This window comes from Trichomycterus rosablanca, chromosome 4, assembly GCF_030014385.1.
Source record: "Trichomycterus rosablanca isolate fTriRos1 chromosome 4, fTriRos1.hap1, whole genome shotgun sequence".
Lineage (NCBI taxonomy): Eukaryota > Metazoa > Chordata > Actinopteri > Siluriformes > Trichomycteridae > Trichomycterus > Trichomycterus rosablanca.
Window position 1 is genome coordinate 30492901 of NC_085991.1, and position 18852 is coordinate 30511752.

Sequence of the window (18852 nt, forward strand, 5' to 3'; positions counted from 1 at the left end):
CATGGAAAACTGTGCTTCACTACACTCATGATCATCTCTCTGTAGTCTGTGCTGCACCTCAAAAGAACAAGCCTTTAAAGTTTTATGCTCCCGATAGTTTGTCTGTACAGTTTATTTTTTTCTTTATATACTCAGCAAACTCTAAAGACGCTCGGTTACATTAACAATCGGTTAGACAAAATGTACAAAATTACACAAAGTGTAAAGCCGCTAAAAACACGACTCTGGTAACTGGGTTTGGAAAACTCCCAACCAATTACGTGGACGTGGGTTGGGATTGTCAAAACAGGGACATCATTCAATGTATAAGGGGTTAATTTAATGACAGCTGTGAAATGTGGCACTTTTCTTAAAAAATCTGTGAAATCCGCGATTTTTAAAAACGAGGTCCATGAAATTAGGCACATTTTCCTGTGAATATAGTAGTGCCCTATGTATGATGTATATATTACAATAGAACTGCATATATAGCAATGCCCAGTTAGCATAAAGCTAGACATCTCAGAAAATAATTAAGTCCTCATTGAAATAACGAACAAGGTAAAATTGTACCATCAAAATTTAATTACAGCTTATTTAACATAGGTTATTAAAACAATTACAGACATTATAACTCAGAATCCTTGTTACCAATAAAAGTGGTCCAACAGTGGCAACCTGGGGGTGGGGCTAGAACAAGCAACCTTCTGATCACTAGTCCAGTAACTTAAACACTGAGCTACCACTGCCCATAGAATCAGACTCTATATTGGTTATTGGCTGATAATGACAATATCTACTTCTAACCTTCCCCTCTCTGCTATAGGGAGAGAACGTCTCTTTTACTCCTGTACCATGAAGTTACAGGCTATCACTCGCAGCTGCAGAGCTGACAGCAATGCATGTCAGCCACAGTGGAGCATTATTTAGCAGCTAGGAAAAAAAATAATCTTAGGTGTTCTGATATTCTTACTGGTAAAAATAATCGCTTAATTTTAAAGAGCTATTTTGCCGTGTGACTTCTACCAAGTCGATGCTCCCATAAGTCATTAAGCACAAATTAGAATAGAACACAACATAGGCCTAAACTTTCTATATAATGTTGAGTATTATAAGCATGCATCACATTTGTTGTCAAAAATGACATTTGATGAAACAGTGGATGTTCTATCTTCATCAGTAACAAACATTTTAATACGACTGTTGAATCAACATGAACCATCAAATCAGCAGCAAGACAAGCCAGGGCAGTGGGGACAGTCTGAATGACAGCTAAAGAGTACAAAAAGTCTGATAGTGATTGTTTTCTACTGTAAGATATAAATCAATTATATTGTACAACAGCTTAGTCACTAAGTATTAGGCCACACAAGCTCATACAATGTGACAGACAAGTGCTGTAAAATGATCTAACCTCGGTTGCAACACTAATTACCTAATTAAGTTCCAAACTTCCCTTGAAAGCAACTTCAGCAGAAAAACAGTTTCATAGATTGGATTATCATGGTAAAGCAACTACACACAAGCTTAAACCTGCATTAACACATTCAGCAGCACAACACAATGGGATTTCGTTCATTTCCAATGAGTGCTAATAATGTACAGTGACTCAGGTGGAGCAACCATGAACTAAACCAAGTGGACAGTGGGAGTGAAACAACAAGATTTGAACAAATGATGAGCAAAGCAACATGGAAATAACCAATCAAAATTTTGCACAGTTGTACGCTATATATTTTCCCAGAGTATTTCACTGATGCATAAATGATTTTTTAGAATTCTTAAAATCATGTGCAAGTTTGACTGCACACCACTAACGACTGTTTTTCTATCGATTAATCTATAGACTATTTTATCGATTAGTTAATTAATCTAACGATTAATTTTCCTTCAAATTTTCCTTTTTTTTTTTTTTTTTTTTTTAACAACAAACATCATAATTTAGCACAAAACTAAATGTAAACAGAGTTTATGTCCATATTATCAAATTCTCAAGTGCTCCATATTAAACAAAGTGCAAAATGTGTTCATGGCATTCCATACACAAAGCAAAGTGCTTAAACTTACAGCAGTAAAAAAATAGAGGTAGGACGTCTCATTAAGTACAGTACAGTAAACACAGAATGAGCCCAGATGCTAACCTACACATTCATCTGAAACGTACTTCAAATTCTAAGCGATGTAAACAAAGTGGTAAGCGTTAGGGCTCATTCATATGAGAAGCTTTAGCGCTTGGATCGGCACGGCAACTGCAAAAATCGTGAGCCCAACAGAGCAAAGTGCGCAGCGTGTGTGAATGCGCCCTAACTGAACTCACTAAGAAATACGGTATTCCAAGATCTCCGTGATTAAGAAGCTTAATGTAACAATATAAAAGTAAAAATGCGCCCTAATTGAACTCGCTAAGGAATACGGTATTCTAGGATCTCCGCGATTAAGAAGTTTTATGAAACAATATAGACAACATGCAACATCGTGCTAGTGCTGCTGTGCTGCATCAAAGCTTTGCACAGTGTACAAGCCACCCTTTTGTTTTGTGCCAGTTGTAAGTATTCCCAAACTTTTGATGATTTGGGTCTTGGAAAGCTTTGAGCTTTTCTTTGAAAGCTCGCTACAATCAGCTTCTGACTCTGCTGCAGATGGCATTTTTTTTAAGACTGCGCTTAATGCCGGCAACCAGTGACTGGACCAAATACGATTTAGGTCATGCACGCAGCAATTAGTGCTGAGGGAAATCATAAGAATAGTTATATGGATGGAAACATTGCAGAAATGAAAAAGGATCATTTATAAGCATAGTTTTAAAAACAAGGCATCGACTTAAAATATTGACATCGTCGCTCATCTACTAGATCGACCAATCGCGGCAGCCCTAATTAGCACACAACCATGTCTTAAACCTCAATATCCATATACCATATCACTACACCACAAATGTGTCTTACAACAAATAGACTCCATGCAGTATGTTGGTATGCAGTTTGAAATATAAGTGCATAAGTGAAAGCACAAACACAGATTATCAGGTAACATTCATCGCAGAAAAAAATATAATATGCTTTTACCTACGAGTATGTATCATTCAGCAATTATCCTAAAGCTTATTTAGTGCTGTTGAATCATAAATAGGGCTGTCAGGTCCCCGGCGATAGACTCTGTTCTGCACAATAAGCACAGCAATGCACCTCTCATGGCTAAAATCTGACAATAAAGCTTGGTAACCAACACATTGGATGACACCAGATGATAAAATGCTGCCAGTGGGATACAGTAATAACATTCTGCACAACACTAAATGCTTTGTTTAACAGCTAGGTCATGCTATAAAATGCTTATTTCATACATATAAAAATAAAATTAAGACAGTCAAGACAAGCATTTTCCCCTTCACTGTAATCAAGACAGGTACATTACAAAAACAGATTGTTATTGGTGGGAAAAAAAAGATGGCGGAATAAAGTTGTATTGCCCACTAATTTGAAACTTTACAATTTAAAATATTTGACACTTAACACAGGCAACAAATAATAGTCAGATATTTCTACCCAATATAATACCAATAATAATATGTTTCTTGCTATGACTATTTCTGTTTCTCCACAAATTGCTGTGGAACATGCCAGAATGACGTTAAGAAGAACACCATATTGCACAGATCCCTGACTTTACTCTCACCCAACACCTTTGGGATTTCATTTCATTTTCATTTTCAGCATTTAGCAGACGCTTTTATCCAAAGCGACTTACACAATGAGCAACTGAGGGTTAAGGGCCTTGCTCAGAGACCCAACTGTGGCAACTTGGTGGTGGCGGGGCTTGAACCGGCAACCTTCTGTTTACTAGTCCTTAACCTTAACCACTAAGCCATCACTGATGAACTGGAACATCAACCTCACTGAAGGGAAGTTAGTCTAGTTAGGTCTGCCCAGGTATGCTTCATTTTATTCAAGTGTTTGCAATGTCTGTTGCTGAAATATCAGAATTTATTATTTAATTAAGACGTCGAAATACTTTTGGGCATCTAGTGTGTCCAACCCACTAAAAATTAGTATATTGGGGATTTTAGTCTTTGGCTAAAAGAAGAACAAAACACCTCATAACAAAACATTTTACATGTTTTTTTACCCATTTCATTTTCATCAACCATCAACCAGCGGCCGGTATGGTACCAAGGAAAAATATCGGGCGTGAGGTAAGAATAGCCTGGACAGGATGCCAATCCATTGCAGGGTGCGAGTTCCAATTGACTATTAAATAAACTGAACATTCTAGAGACTGAAATTAAAGTTCAAAAATTAAAACAAGCTTTTAGTAATTGCTTATATAAATTAAATAATACATGGATAATTCAATTCCTTTATTCTTGGATTTTAGGACTGCTTTGGAAGATATAGCCTTCATGCTTTGATTTCAAGCCGAATACTCAGTATTTAATAAAACTCGCTTGTTTACAGCTATCGCTGTGTGTGAGCTATGAGTCATTCCATTTGGCATGAAAAATGCTCCAGGTCTCACTCATCCATGCCCACGCAAAGTCTAGGACAGCTGCCCACTACCCACAACCCCCCACACAAAGCAAGCTCATGAATCATGAGGTAAGGTTTACAGAGAAAGCTTTCATGCTCAGGTTCTTTGGTAATGTTTTAAGCATCAGTCCTGTCAGCATTCACCCTTGGATGAGTCCTTTATATATAAATCCTTTGAATCGCATATGAGAGTTACTTGTTTCTATAACACACTGACTGTGACAAGACTGCACATGATACAAGGTTATACATGTATATTCAGTTTATAAAAATGTCCAACAGTCTTAGTCAATAAGCACTCAGTTAGAGGTTATAAAATCAACAAAACCCCACAGTGGGCTGACTGTCATTCTGATGGCTTGTTGGCTTAGGTCCCGGACCCCACTGAGCTAGGCTTTAATTCAGCTGCTTTAATATTGTAACTCTAATATTGACAGACGTTCATGGGGAACGTCTAGCCGCTAGTAATATATTAAAATGTTTAGCCAATGTAAATGAACTGGTTTTATACAACGCCAAATCAGAAAAAGTTGGGACAGTATGGAAAATGCAAATAAAATAAAAATGCAGTGTTCCTTGCATTTACTTTGACTTTTATTTAATTGCCAAAGTTTGAATCTGAGATATTTCATGTTTTGTCTGTTCAACTTAATTTCATTTGTTAATATACCTCCATTCCTGCCTTTTAGGCCTACAACACATTCCAAAAAAGGTGGGACGGGGGCAATTTAGGGCTGTTAATAAGGTGAAAAACGAAATAATAATGTGATATGTAATGCATATTTCTCCCTCTACAGTGCATAATATCATTAAACCATTCAAGGAATCGGAAGGAATTTCAGTGCGTAAAGGCCAAGGGTGCAAGCTTAGAAGACACTGCATCAAGAACCACTCAACAATAGCAACAAATGTCTTTTAAGTGTGGTGAAAAGGAATGGCAACATTACAAAGTGGTAAATGCTTTACTGTCCCAACTTTTTTTGGAAAGTGTTGCAGGCCTGAAATGCAGGAATGGATGTTTATTAATAAATGAAATGAAGCTGAGCAGACAAAACATGAAATATCTCAGGTTAATCCTGTCTGCAATGTAAATGTAAGAAACATTTTTCATGCTGTCCCAACTTTTTCTGATTTGGGGTTGTAAGATTATTGCTGAGTTTACCTTACAGAATATATCCAAGTTCTATTCCCAGTTCGCCATTTCTAACAACAGAAAGTTGCTGCTGCTCGTATTGTGACTGTGGTCAAGCTTTTACTCTGTAATTTTAGCTAAGTTAGCAATATAGATGTTACTTACAATTCTGATATTTAAAACAATGTGTTAACAGGTTGGATAATTATGTATTAAACTACATCTGGTACATTGCTAAAGTTAGCACTTTTTGACATTTTGGATAAACTGTTTCTGTAATTATTATTATTAATTATTACCATAATGTACTCATTTAGCAGACGCTTTTGTCCAAAGCAACTTACAGTACTGTGAGAGTATATTGTCTAAGCAATTTAGGGTTAAGGGCCTTGCTCAAGGGCCTAACAGTGGCAACCTGGCAGTGGTGGAGCTTGAACCACTAGGCTAGGCTACAACTGTCCTAGAGAGGGACTGACTGATCTTTCAGATGTCAACAAAGCACCAACGTTCTGCTATTTGTCACAAAGATTATAACTAGAATGACTAAAGCGCCATCAGTCTTTCAGTCATTTTTATTTACAGTACTTCTTAACTCATCAAAAGTAACTGCAGAGGTTCTTTAGAGGCAACTTTCAACTAAAAAATTAATGGTCACCTACCTGTGTGTCCCTGTCTAGTGTGAATGCATGATTAGTTTTTGCAAATATTTTACCTGTTTCTGCTAGAAAACTTTTAAAACTGAACAATCATAACTTTTCAAGTCTTATAAAAAGCAATTGGGCAGTGATAGCTCAGTGGTTAAGGTACTGGACTAGTAATCAAAAGGTTGCGGGTTCAAGCCTCACCACCACCAAGTTGCCACTGTTGGGCCCCTGAGCAAGGAAAGGCCTCAATTGCTCAAAATTGTGTTCAGTCATAATTGTAAGTCGCTTTGGATAAAAGCGTCTGCTAAATGCCCGAAAATTTAAATGTAATTGTAATTAAAATTATAACACTGTTAAGACTTAATCATGCAAATAATCATTTCCGAGCTGTCAGACAGGAATTAAGACAATCCATACAGCACCTATAACTTTGCATTTAAAGTATTTTTTTAATGACATCAAGACCAGTTACATTTTCCCCATTTTACACACAGAAAAATAAAACTATGCACACAGTCTGACAATTTGAATCTCATTTATCAACAGCATGACAAACTGCTAAACTCTAAGCACAATTCCATTTCTTTTAACTCAAATATCATTTAAAATCACAGTTCTACAAATGTCTGAACACAAATTGCATCATGTAGCGTAGGCTGGTCACTTAGAAACACTGGCCTTAAAAATGCAACACCTAGAGTACCAATTAGTCTCACTCATGTTTCATCTGTATTTACAGTGCATACTGTCAAGCAGATTTAGAAAAATCTTTTCAAAAACGTGTTCTTCTTGCACAAAGAAATGTATGTTTGAGACTTTAAGTCACATAAAACTGGTGCTGGTATTTTAATAACCAACATGTCTCTTAGTGGTGTATGTAAACTTTTGTCCTTAATGATACCACCCATAAACCATTCAGCAATTCACACAGCCAGTAACTATAGAGAATAGAGTCAGACATGCAGTCTCTTCCATTCTAATAAAGTAAAAACAGAAGGCACAATATTTTCTACACTTTTCACCCATCAAATCAAGTCTATCAGATCAGATATGGGTCATTCCTGGGATTGGGTGCCTTCTGGACCTTAAAACTCTTTGAAAATTAAACACTGATTTGATTTGTGTTTCATGTTTTATTATAAAAAGAACATGTTATACTCAAGCACACAAACTGTAGGTTTTATTAAAACATTTTTATGCAGTCTCTGACCCAGAATGTCCACCCTGTAATGGACAAATGCATAACTGTTGTGTTTCTGTCTTTCAGCTGCACATATAATATCAATATTTCTGTTGTTAATATAACCAAACTGAATAATAAAGCTATATAAATTACACATGCACCTCATATACACTGTGACGTCCACCCTGTTACGTATTAGGTTGTAACAGGGTGGACATTCTGACATAAAATTAGCCATTAGCTAGCGAGTGAGCAAAACCATGCTAGCATAAAAGTGAATTCAGACAAATAATTCTCTGCTTTTTAGTATGATTATTTTTAAAATTATCAAATCGTATTGCTTTTTCTCATATATCCCATAACAGGGTGGACATGTTATGGTGGACCATATAAGACTTTTAGAATAAAATGTGCAAAAAACAACATTAAAATGAGGAGTTAGCCACTCGTCTTCCACAGTTGTTTTTCCTTCAAAAATCTCATTTGAGCTCCAGGAAATGATGTCAGTATGTAAAACAGGTTTTTATTTTAAGAGACAGTAGTAAGAAATAACAGGGTGGACAGCAACTTGAGGGACGTGTGAAAACCCTTATAATCAGCAATAAAATGAAACTCATAAAGAAAAAAAATCCAAGGTTTAGAGGGACTTAAGCAAACCTTTTAAACAGTATTAAAAAGACTGAGATATTCTCATGATTAAACCTCATACAGTGGGGGAAATAAGTATTTGATCCCCTGCTGATTTTGTAAGTTTACCCCCTTACAAAGACTTGAACAGTCTATAATTTTTATGGAAGGTTTATTTTAACAGAGAGAGACAGAATATCAACAAAAAATCCAGAAAAAAAACATTAAATAAAAGTTATAAATTAATTTGTATTTAATTAAGGGAAATAAGTATTTGATCCCCTACCAACCAGCAAGAATTCTGACCCCCACAGACCGGTTATGTGCCCATGAGGCACACAAATTAGTCCTGTCCCTGTATAAAAGACTCCCGTCACAGAATCAGTTTCTTCCGTTCAAATCTCTCGACCACCATGGGCAAGACCAAAGAGCTATCAAAGGACGTCAGGGACAAGATTGTAGACCTGCACAAGGCTGGAATGGGCTACAAGACCATCAGCAAGAAGCTTGGTGAGAAAGAGACCACTGTTGGTGCGATAATTCGAAAATGGAAGAAATACAAGATCACAGTCAATCACCCTCACTCTGGAGCTCCATGCAAGATCTCACCTGGTGGGGTAAGAATGATTCTGAGAAAGGTGAGGTCAGTCCAGAATTACACGGGAGGAGCTTGTCAATGATCTCAAGGGAGCTGGGAGCACAGTCACCAAGAAAACCATTAGTAACACACTTCGCCGTAATGGATTGAGATCCTGCAGTGCCCGCAAAGTCCCTTTGCTCAAGAAGGCTCATGTACAGGCCCGTCTGAAGTTTGCCAATGAACACCTGAATGATTCAGAGAAAGCTTGGGAGAATGTGATATGGTCAGATGAGACCAAAATTGAGCTCTTTGGCATCAACTCCACTCGCCGTGTTTGGAGGCAAAGAAATGCCCGGTGGGGATGGTGTTCTTGGGGTCATATCCAGCATTTCTCTGCTCCCAGCTCCCTTGAGATCATTGACAAGCTCCTCCCGTGTAATTCTGGACTGACCTCAACTTTCTCAGAATCATTCTTACCCCACCAGGTGAGATCTTGCATGGAGCTCCAGAGCGAGGGTGATTGACTGTGATCTTGTATTTTTTCCATTTTTGAATTATCGCACCAACAGTGGTCTCTTTCTCACCAAGCTTCTTGCTGATGGTCTTGTAGCCCATTCCAGCCTTGTGCAGGTCTACAATCTTGTCCCTGACGTCCTTTGATAGCTCTTTGGTCTTGCCCATGGTGGTCGAGAGATTTGAATGGAAGAAACTGATTCTGTGACGGGAGTCTTTTATACAGGGACAGGACTAATTTGTGTGCCTCATGGGCACATAACCGGTCTGTGGGGGTCAGAATTCTTGCTGGTTGGTAGGGGATCAAATACTTATTTCCCTTAATTAAATACAAATTAATTTTTAACTTTTATTTAATGTTTTTTTTCTGGATTTTTTGTTGATATTCTGTCTCTCTCTGTTAAAATAAACCTTCCATAAAAATTATAGACTGTTCAAGTCTTTGTAAGGGGGTAAACTTACAAAATCAGCAGGGGATCAAATACTTATTTCCCCCACTGTATATCCATCACTAAATCAGAATGTACAGCACTGGGGACATGGGAAAACCTCTGCTATCTAAGAGATAAAAACAGTATGTATACAGTCATTTTATATTGGGAGGGTAGAAAAACATTGTTTAGTATTTGAAAGTGTTAATTATTTCAGTAAGATGTTTAGAAATTGTATTGTTTAAAATTTACTTAATAGATACAATGATCAGTACTGGGGACACAAAAGGCACCGAATTGTAGGAATGACCCATATACAGTAACTAAGCAATTAAGAGAGGGTAAGTAGGTAAGATTTACTGCGCTTTTGAAAGACACCTCAACCACTGATGAAAAGAATATGCACCAGGTTCTATTTCTACAAATTCCAGGTTCTATTTCAATAAACAACCTTTATCTGAAAGCTGCTACCCCAGCGTTCACTGTAAAATGGCTTCTTTTACACCCAACAACAGCAGAAGGTAGACTTACGGCAGTCGTAGCAGATGTTGCCTAGGGCTCGACCGGTTTGAAGCAGCACTTCCTGGTCCTTAGAGTTGAGCAGCTGAACCAATGGGGGGATCAAGCCAGCTTCCACACAGGGACTCCGCATGAACTCTGCGAAAGGACACAGACCTGTTCAATTAACCCTTACTTACAGTGAGCAAGGCCCTTACCCTCAATTGCTTAGACTGTGTACTGTAAGTCGCTTTGGATAAAAGTGTCTGATAAATGCTGAAAATGTAAATGTGATTAAGGATAGGCTGTTTAAATGCCACTCACCCTTATAAAGTTATAAAATGTCCCAACTTTGCTGGAAATGGGGTTTGTATTAATACATTTTGGCCTTTGCAGATGATCAGCACAAAGATGTTCCTGTTGGTAAGGTGCTAAACGCACAGCAGTGGTGTCTACACATAACAGGCTTTAATTATCAGCCTCCATGCATCTGCTGAGAGACAGTTCATTATTTAAAATCGTTTTTTTTTTTGTTTTTTTTTTACAAACCCTTATTTATTCCCATTCCTAGTTTCCTCTAAGGCTTCGTTAAGCTCAGTTACAAGAAGTGCTTGTGTATCTAGTCTAAAAGCACTGACTGAAGCAAGGTACTTACTAAGCTGAATTTGGGTCTGACAGGTTGTACTTATGCTGGCACAAAGTCAACAATAAATACATTTACACATTCTAATTAATCTAAATCAGCTTACTAATGAACTGTGATCTATGTCATTATATATTTATTGAATAATCTGTAATCAGATTGCTTGATATTGTATCAATTCTCAGCTAGTGTGTTGCTATGGTTACAATTTTCACCACTTTAGATCAACTAAGTATCAATGTCAAGCACCCCACACCTTCAAAGGTCAGCAAAGCAGAGCAGCAGTGCTGTCGGCCATCAAAACAAATGTGTAGGTCATTGCCTTTGGTGCTCGGGTAATATATACAATACAAAACAATAAACATATTCAGTGTGTTCTTTTTGACAATCTTTGACTCAAAGTGTTGAGCCACAACTCACAGATTTGCTTTCAAATAGTGCACATTTGGAGAAATGTTTCAAAATGTTGTAACTAGAACATTCTATAATCCTTTTATTCTTATTTTGACATGTCACAACTTTTTTGTGTTGCAGGCATCAAATTTTCAATGTGTTCGTGTTACTAAAATACGAAATACAAGATGGTCAGCCAAAATACTAAATGCCATTTTGTATTTCAAGATGAAAATAAACAAAACACAGATTCTTATTTTTATTGCATTTAAAAAAATCTTCCAACTTTGCTGGAAATGGGGTTTGTAATTAAAAATATACAGGGGTTGGACAAAATAACTGAAACACCTGTCATTTTAGTGTGGGCGGTTTCATGGCTAAATTGGACCAGTCTGGTGGCCAATCTTCATTAATTGCACATTGCACCAGTAAGAGCAGAGTGTGAAGGTTCAATTAGCAGGGTAAGAGCACAGTTTTGCTCAAAATATTGCAATGCACACAACATTATGGGTGACATACCAGAGTTCAAAAGAGGACAAATTGTTGGTGCACGTCTTGCTGGCGCATCTGTGACCAAGACAGCAAGTCTTTGTGATGTATCAAGAGCCACGGTATCCAGGGTAATGTCAGCATACCACCAAGAAGGACAAACCACATCCAACAGGATTAACTGTGGACGCAAGAGGAAGCTGTCTGAAAGGGATGTTCGGGTGCTAACCCGGATTGTATCCAAAAAACATAAAACCACGGCTGCCCAAATCACGGCAGAATTAAATGTGCACCTCAACTCTCCTGTTTCCACCAGAACTGTCCGTCGGGAGCTCCACAGGGTCAATATACACGGCCGGGCTGCTATAGCCAAACCTTTGGTCACTCGTGCCAATGCCAAACGTCGGTTTCAATGGTGCAAGGAGCGCAAATCTTGGGCTGTGGACAATGTGAAACATGTATTGTTCTCTGATGAGTCCACCTTTACTGTTTTCCCCACATCCGGGAGAGTTACGGTGTGGAGAAGCCCCAAAGAAGCGTACCACCCAGACTGTTGCATGCCCAGAGTGAAGCATGGGGGTGGATCAGTGATGGTTTGGGCTGCCATATCATGGCATTCCCTTGGCCCAATACTTGTGCTAGATGGGCGCGTCACTGCCAAGGACTACCGAACCATTCTGGAGAACCATGTGCATCCAATGGCGGTGCCGTGTATCAGGATGACAATGCACCAATACACACAGCAAGACTGGTGAAAGATTGGTTTGATGAACATGAAAGTGAAGTTGAACATCTCCCATGGCCTGCACAGTCACCAGATCTAAATATTATTGAGCCACTTTGGGGTGTTTTGGAGAAGCGAGTCAGGAAACGTTTTCCTCCACCAGCATCACGTAGTGACCTGGCCACTATCCTGCAAGAAGAATGGCTTAAAATCCCTCTGACCACTGTGCAGGACTTGTATATGTCATTTCCAAGACGAATTGACGCTGTATTGGCCGCAAAAGGAGGCCCTACACCATACTAATAAATTATTGTGGTCTAAAACCAGGTGTTTCAGTTATTTTGTCCAACCCCTGTACATACACCAGCTCCCAAGTAAAGCCACAGAAAATTAGGTTGGCGTTATCTGAGGAAGCATTGACTGAATTAGAAAGAAAAATGAAATAAAAAGAAAAAAATACAAATGGCTTACTTAGATTTGTAAGCCATGTTTAAAAAGCCCTAGTGTAACCTTTAATGTATCAGGTCATGGTAAAGTCTGATCATTTTATGTAATATAAACACACTTATCATCAAGCTTAATAATAAGTTCTTACCATTTTTAGCCACTTCTGCTATGATGTTGGCTACTTTTGGCGTGCAGGAGTTCTGTGCGGCCAATAAAGAGGGCAAACTGGGCAAAAAACCCATTTCCTGGATTTTTTCACTGGCTTCCACATCTGTAAGTAGAGAAAAATAGCATTTAATCCCGATTTGATAATTTTGACAGACTAAATATTTGGCAGAGACAGTGAGTGAGTGATCTGTAATTCGATTACTACACAGGGACCTGTTCAATCCACTTAAGTGTCCCTGCTGGTAAAAGCACTTACTTTCACTGTTTACATTACATAAGCAGAATGTTCATTTTACATATAAGCATAATTCAGAGCCACAGAACGCAAAGTATTAGAGTGCTTGAAAGGAAAAGGCATGTTTTGAACTTCTGTTTATCTACTTGTATGATCATCCATATCGTTATCTGCAGATACAAAGTTTCTAACTTCATGCAGTGACGGCCACCTGAAACTGTGCAAGATGGAATTCAAAAGCTCAAAAAAAAAAAAAAAACTCTTATAAGTTGTATTTAGCAGGTTTTCCTTCTAGAAAATATGTTAAAAAGCCATTGCTGACCAAGAACATCATCAGACACCAGGGCAGAAATTTCCAAAAACAGTGCCACACTATAAGTCAATAAGCCGTTCAGTAAGAACGATTCATGTTTGTCTATAAAAATAACATGGCTGTATGCTTCATTTTATGCATCTGTTATCAATTGGTGTGGCTAAAAAAAACAATTTCAGTTGTTAGAATGCATGTTCACATACCCTGCCTCTGGAATAGTGCCATAAATGACTGCAGTAATAAAGAAAGCAAACAGACTTACTGTTATGAGCCAAAGCTTTGAGCAGGCAGTCCAGGCAGCTCTCCACACTGTCTGATGCACTGTCTGCTGTCGAGAGCTTCAGGGTCTTCAGAGCTTCACTGAGGTCTGCTAGAACACAATGTAGCACAGTACAGAGATTAATAAAATCACATTTTAAGTAAAGAGAGTTTGTCAATGTTATTGTAACAGATGCTAAGTGATATCAATGTGTCTGTGTCCACTAGGAAATTCAACTCAACTAAACTATATTCCAATTAATGTACCCCATAATTTAATTTTGCCACACTGACTTTTGGGAAAAGAGTTCTTCCCTGCATGATTTACCCATTTACCTATGTTCTTTCTGTGACTTGTGTAGGTCTTCTCCTCTTAACTTTAAAAAAATCACTGATAGGTAAACTAGGTGCTCTATATTGCTTCTGAGTGTTAGTGGTTACATTTACATTTTCTGTATTTGGCAGACGCCTTTATCCAAAGTGACTTACAGTTGTGACAGTATACAATCCAAGCAATTGAGGGTTAAGGGTCTTGCTCAAGGGCCCAACAGTGGCAACCTGGCAGTGGTGGTGCTTGAACAGGCAACCTTCTGATTACTAGATCAATACCTTAACCACTAAGCTACAACTGTTCTAAGTGGATGGGTTGCCCTGCAATAGACGCTAGATAGATACGTTCAGGATGAGCAAACCAAAACATTCAAAAAAAAAAATCACATAGCTGGTGCATCTTCTTTCATGGGCACTCATGTCACTAAGGACCTGAAGAAGCCTATTTAAATCATGTAAAGGGTAATGCCGGGACCACTTGTCAAAGTAAAGAAAGGAATTGCAAGTGAAAGGCAAGTCAAGAGCTTATTAAGGGTCTTACAGCAGTCACCTTGGAGATAAGGTCAGTAGAAGAACTCAGCAGGTGAAAAGGACAAGTACTGGTTTAAAAGACCTGCTGTACTTCATTATTACAATGAAAAATCATTTTAGGGTAATAATTTCTGAAGCAATATGAAGCTCACAAGAAGCCTTCTAATCTGTTTTGACTAAATAATAAATAGATAAACAAAAAAAAGATTTGAGCACAGCCATATGGAGGGGAGGTGACTTTTCATAATAAGTGATGACTAAGAACACAATGCTACAGTGCTAATCCTTCAAGCAGCTTCTGCTGAAAATAAGTAGAAAGGAGAAAACAGATGTGCCAGTTGTACCAATTTTTGCTTATATGTAAATGTCTGTCCTTGTTCAAAAGCTACATATGATAAATTTTAAGTACAGAATGGGCACATTTACTTAATCTGGTATATAAAAAACGGCGAGTGGAATTTGTAGCCAGAACCCTTTTTAAAGGCAACTTTATACTTGCCTTTAATAAAAACATACAAGATTTTACAAAAACAAAAAAATTTTAACTTAATGTACGTAAATACCAGAAAAACCTCAATTATTTATTATTGTATTAGATGAGAATTAAAGTAATGTATAAAAATTAACTCCTTGGTCAAAAGGAGGACATATTCAATGCACAAAATTTAAATGCCCATCCAGACTTAGTTTTACAGCAATCAGCTAAGAAATGCTTCATTTAAACAGACAGAATTGTCATGTTAAAAGTGCTGAGCTACTTCAGCTACATCACTTCAGCTGTTTTTGCCTTCTCTGATCCAGTTCACAGAACAGATGCACTTAGACATTCCACTATTTCTCCTGTACATAACCCACATACCTCTATACCAGCAGCTGGTCCAATAAGCACATACTTGAACTTACTAACAAACTCATACACATTAGCACGTCTGATAGAAATACAGCACTCTAATGAAATTGGACTACACATTTTTAGTATGCATGTGTAATATACAGTACATGTTATCCAACTGTAGTGTTGTGCAGAAATGTGCACTCTTGCTGTTAGGGTCATACTCTCCCTGGAGAGTGTGCTTTAATGATTCTTTTTTACAAACATTTGGATATTTTGCATGATGCCCCATTATAAAGGCAGGACTATTTCTGACCATATTATATTAAGTAATGTTGTTGAGATTAGCTTTAAGATATCGGCTTTATGCTGAGTTGCACATGTAACTGTTATGGACTGTTAGCTACCTACTATGCTTCTGTCGACTAATGCCGGTAAGCTATTGGTATAAGAATTTGGCAACAGTTGCATAATGTACAATATAAAAACAGTGGTTATAGATGCCCCAGGTGGCTGCAGGACCCTAAGAAGCTGCTGAATTTGCCATCAGCCAGCTATGTTTTCTAAGCTCCAGCAGGTAATGAGACATTTTACACTATCGATTTGAGTTCAAACCTCACAACCATAATGCCATTAAATAAATGGAAATTGACTTTATGCACAAGTTATATATGTAGGCCAACTTCATCTTTATTGGACCTTTCTGACGCAATAAACAAGACAATGTTTATGCCCTCAGTGGCAATCTGTCAAATCGAATCATCCAAATCTAATCATCACAAAGATGTAAAGCCAACAATGCGTCAGGCTTAGAAGGAAATCAGCCTCAAGAAGAGATCAGGTGACTAAAAAAAAAGGTAATTGGGGAAAAGTGATTGAGTCTGCCTAAACATTCCATGGCAAAAAGTAATACATTTAAAACATTTATTAATGAGAAAAATACTTTTGTATCAATCACTTATTTTTTATTTTTACTAATAGTGTAAAATCAGTCAGCCAAGACTCGGCAGATTTAGCCCAATATTGTAATTGCACTGCACTTTAATGCAGCTGCTACAGATTTTTTTTATTCAAAGTGGTGCAAGGTAGAAATACACCCTGAAAGGGGCACAAATACATGCACACATAAAGACTTGTTTAAAACTACAGACAAAGCAGTTTTTGTATGACTTTGTAAGGTGGGAAATAACCAGAGAAAAAATGCTAAATGCCACACAGACAGTGATAGGAGGCAAGAATTGAACTCTGGTTCCCAGGAACCACTCTGTGTGTGAAGAAGACTTCATCAGTGCAAGAGACAAAGACTCAATCGTCATCAATATTTGTAATTATAATTGTATGGTGTAGGTCAATGACGTGCAAAATCCTAGTCATGGTGGAACCAGCTGGAAACCATCCTGAAAGAATGGAAACAAGGCAGGAATATGCTCTGGACAAAGCACCAATCCATCATATAGCAACACACTTAAACAATCACAGGGTCAATTTAGAGGCACTCACATGTTTTAGGGAGGTGTGAAGAAACTGGAATACGGACACCCACAGTAACACAGGATTAACATACAAAACTCTTTATACAAGACACAGTTCAAACCCAGATGAGCAGGTCTTTCTTTGCCATACAGAACCCACTTCACCAGCTGTGCCACAGTGCCTCCCCTTTTGTAAAATAACATTTCTAATGCACATTTCTGTCTAAACATGTGTACTACACAAAGCCTTGGGCAGGGCTCACATTAAACTGTGTACATTTTCCCAGGTTGTGGTTCACCATTTAAAATATCAGAATTTCAGTCTGTGGCATATTGTTTATTATTACAAGCACATACAAAGATGAATTTGAAATAGCAATACACTAATGACTTGCTATTTGAGATGATCCTGGATGGTGCTGAGCATTGATTACTGGACCCAAAGCAACATTTTAATAAGGTGGTGGTTAAGACAAGCATTTGATCACTGCTACTACATATGCCTTTATTTATTTATAATATTTATTACTAATACACTGGGTTAATTTCAGATTAACATATCAATTGAATGTGGGTATGGATTAGTTTTAGTCATTTCAGTAACCGCTGACTAGCATACTTCACAGTATGTCATGTCATGTTAGTACCACAAATGGAGTCGATTACTATTATTGCATGCTATTAAGTACAGTAGGATGCGATTGAAACAAGTCTGTATCTAAGAGAGCGTTTACACATAGGGTTAAACTGCTGCTTCATGTTTCCTCCTCCTTCTCATCCCTTGATGCTCTTACTGCCACAGTAACAGTAACAAACCCAAGAGGTGTAATTTGGTCGAGCAATGTATGTAGACTTTTCATTGAAAACTGTATTTGCTGACATTATATAGTTATTATATGAGAAACGCAGGACTTACCCATTTGTGTAATTGTTGTGGAGTCCAGTAAGAGGTTCTAGTGCTGTCAGATCCAGTATAAATGCTGTAAATGTAAACGGTAGCAGGGATCTGGATGGTGTTTGATGTGACAGTTATCTTCTCTGATGGTCTATAGCTTTGCTTGGCAGATATCCGGGCAAGGCCCACTTTAACCCACGCTGCTCCGGCTACACACCGCACACACTCTCTCCGATTGCATTAAAGCACTGATTGTTAAAAGCTGTCCGAATAGTTTTGAAGCCCCAGCACTCCGCTATGCTGACTTGTTATTATGTAATTCTGTCCGAACAGATTACAGTCAAATAAACGGCCATCAGAATAACAAACCGTCCTAGGCACTTCCTTCTGCCGGAGCTTTCACACCACTGAATCGGAGAAACACAAAACCCCGCCCACCTCCAAGCTGATTGGTTCAAGGCAAACGCTGAGTTTTTCAATCTGACACGGATTGGATTAAGGATTGGAGTCACGCCTTTCCTGACTTTGTTCCCACCTACAATTTGATGGCTACAGTGTGCAGACACAGTCACCAGATCGCCCAGAGAAAGCACAGATTTTATGTACTTAAACATTCACTCATTTTAGCTTACCACTTCATCTGGGTCAGGGCGAATACACCTTGACACAGAACACGAATCCATCGTATGACACCATACACTCATCTAATCACCCACTTAGGTTTATGTGCAATTTAGAGTACTCAGTCCACCTTCTGTGTGTTACTGGGACGTTGGAGAAAAACTAAATGCATACATTATTTGAAATGCATGTTCTAGGTTTATAAACACCCTGCATCTATACAATCAACATATAGTTGTCTATACAGCCGATGCATAGTTGTTATTATGTTTTAGTTTAGTGTTTTACCATCTAAGAAACAGGGTTTGAAAAATCGGTACCCCTTTAATCGGTACATGGCTGACGATGCAGAGGAACAAACTATTTCAAACGTAAATAAATTATTATT

The 18852-nt window shown here is 38.0% G+C and overlaps 1 protein-coding gene across 3 annotated transcripts in view; it reads right to left on the minus strand.

The window, feature by feature from the left end:
- Positions 1–18228, minus strand: part of rap1gds1 (RAP1, GTP-GDP dissociation stimulator 1) — a 46941-nt gene extending 28713 nt beyond the window's left edge. For 2 of the 3 annotated variants that reach the window (XM_062994158.1, XM_062994156.1), the window contains exons 1-4: positions 17865–18228; positions 13788–13895; positions 12958–13080; positions 10147–10272 (exon numbers count right to left, since the gene is read on the minus strand). In XM_062994158.1, coding sequence (XP_062850228.1) covers positions 10147–10272; positions 12958–13080; positions 13788–13895; positions 17865–17868 — 361 coding nt within the window. In that variant the 5' untranslated portion in view covers positions 17869–18228. The remainder of the gene's footprint in view (positions 1–10146; positions 10273–12957; positions 13081–13787; positions 13896–17864) is intronic. The other variant, XM_062994157.1, reaches the window with a different exon arrangement.
- Positions 18229–18852: the final 624 nt, after the last annotated feature.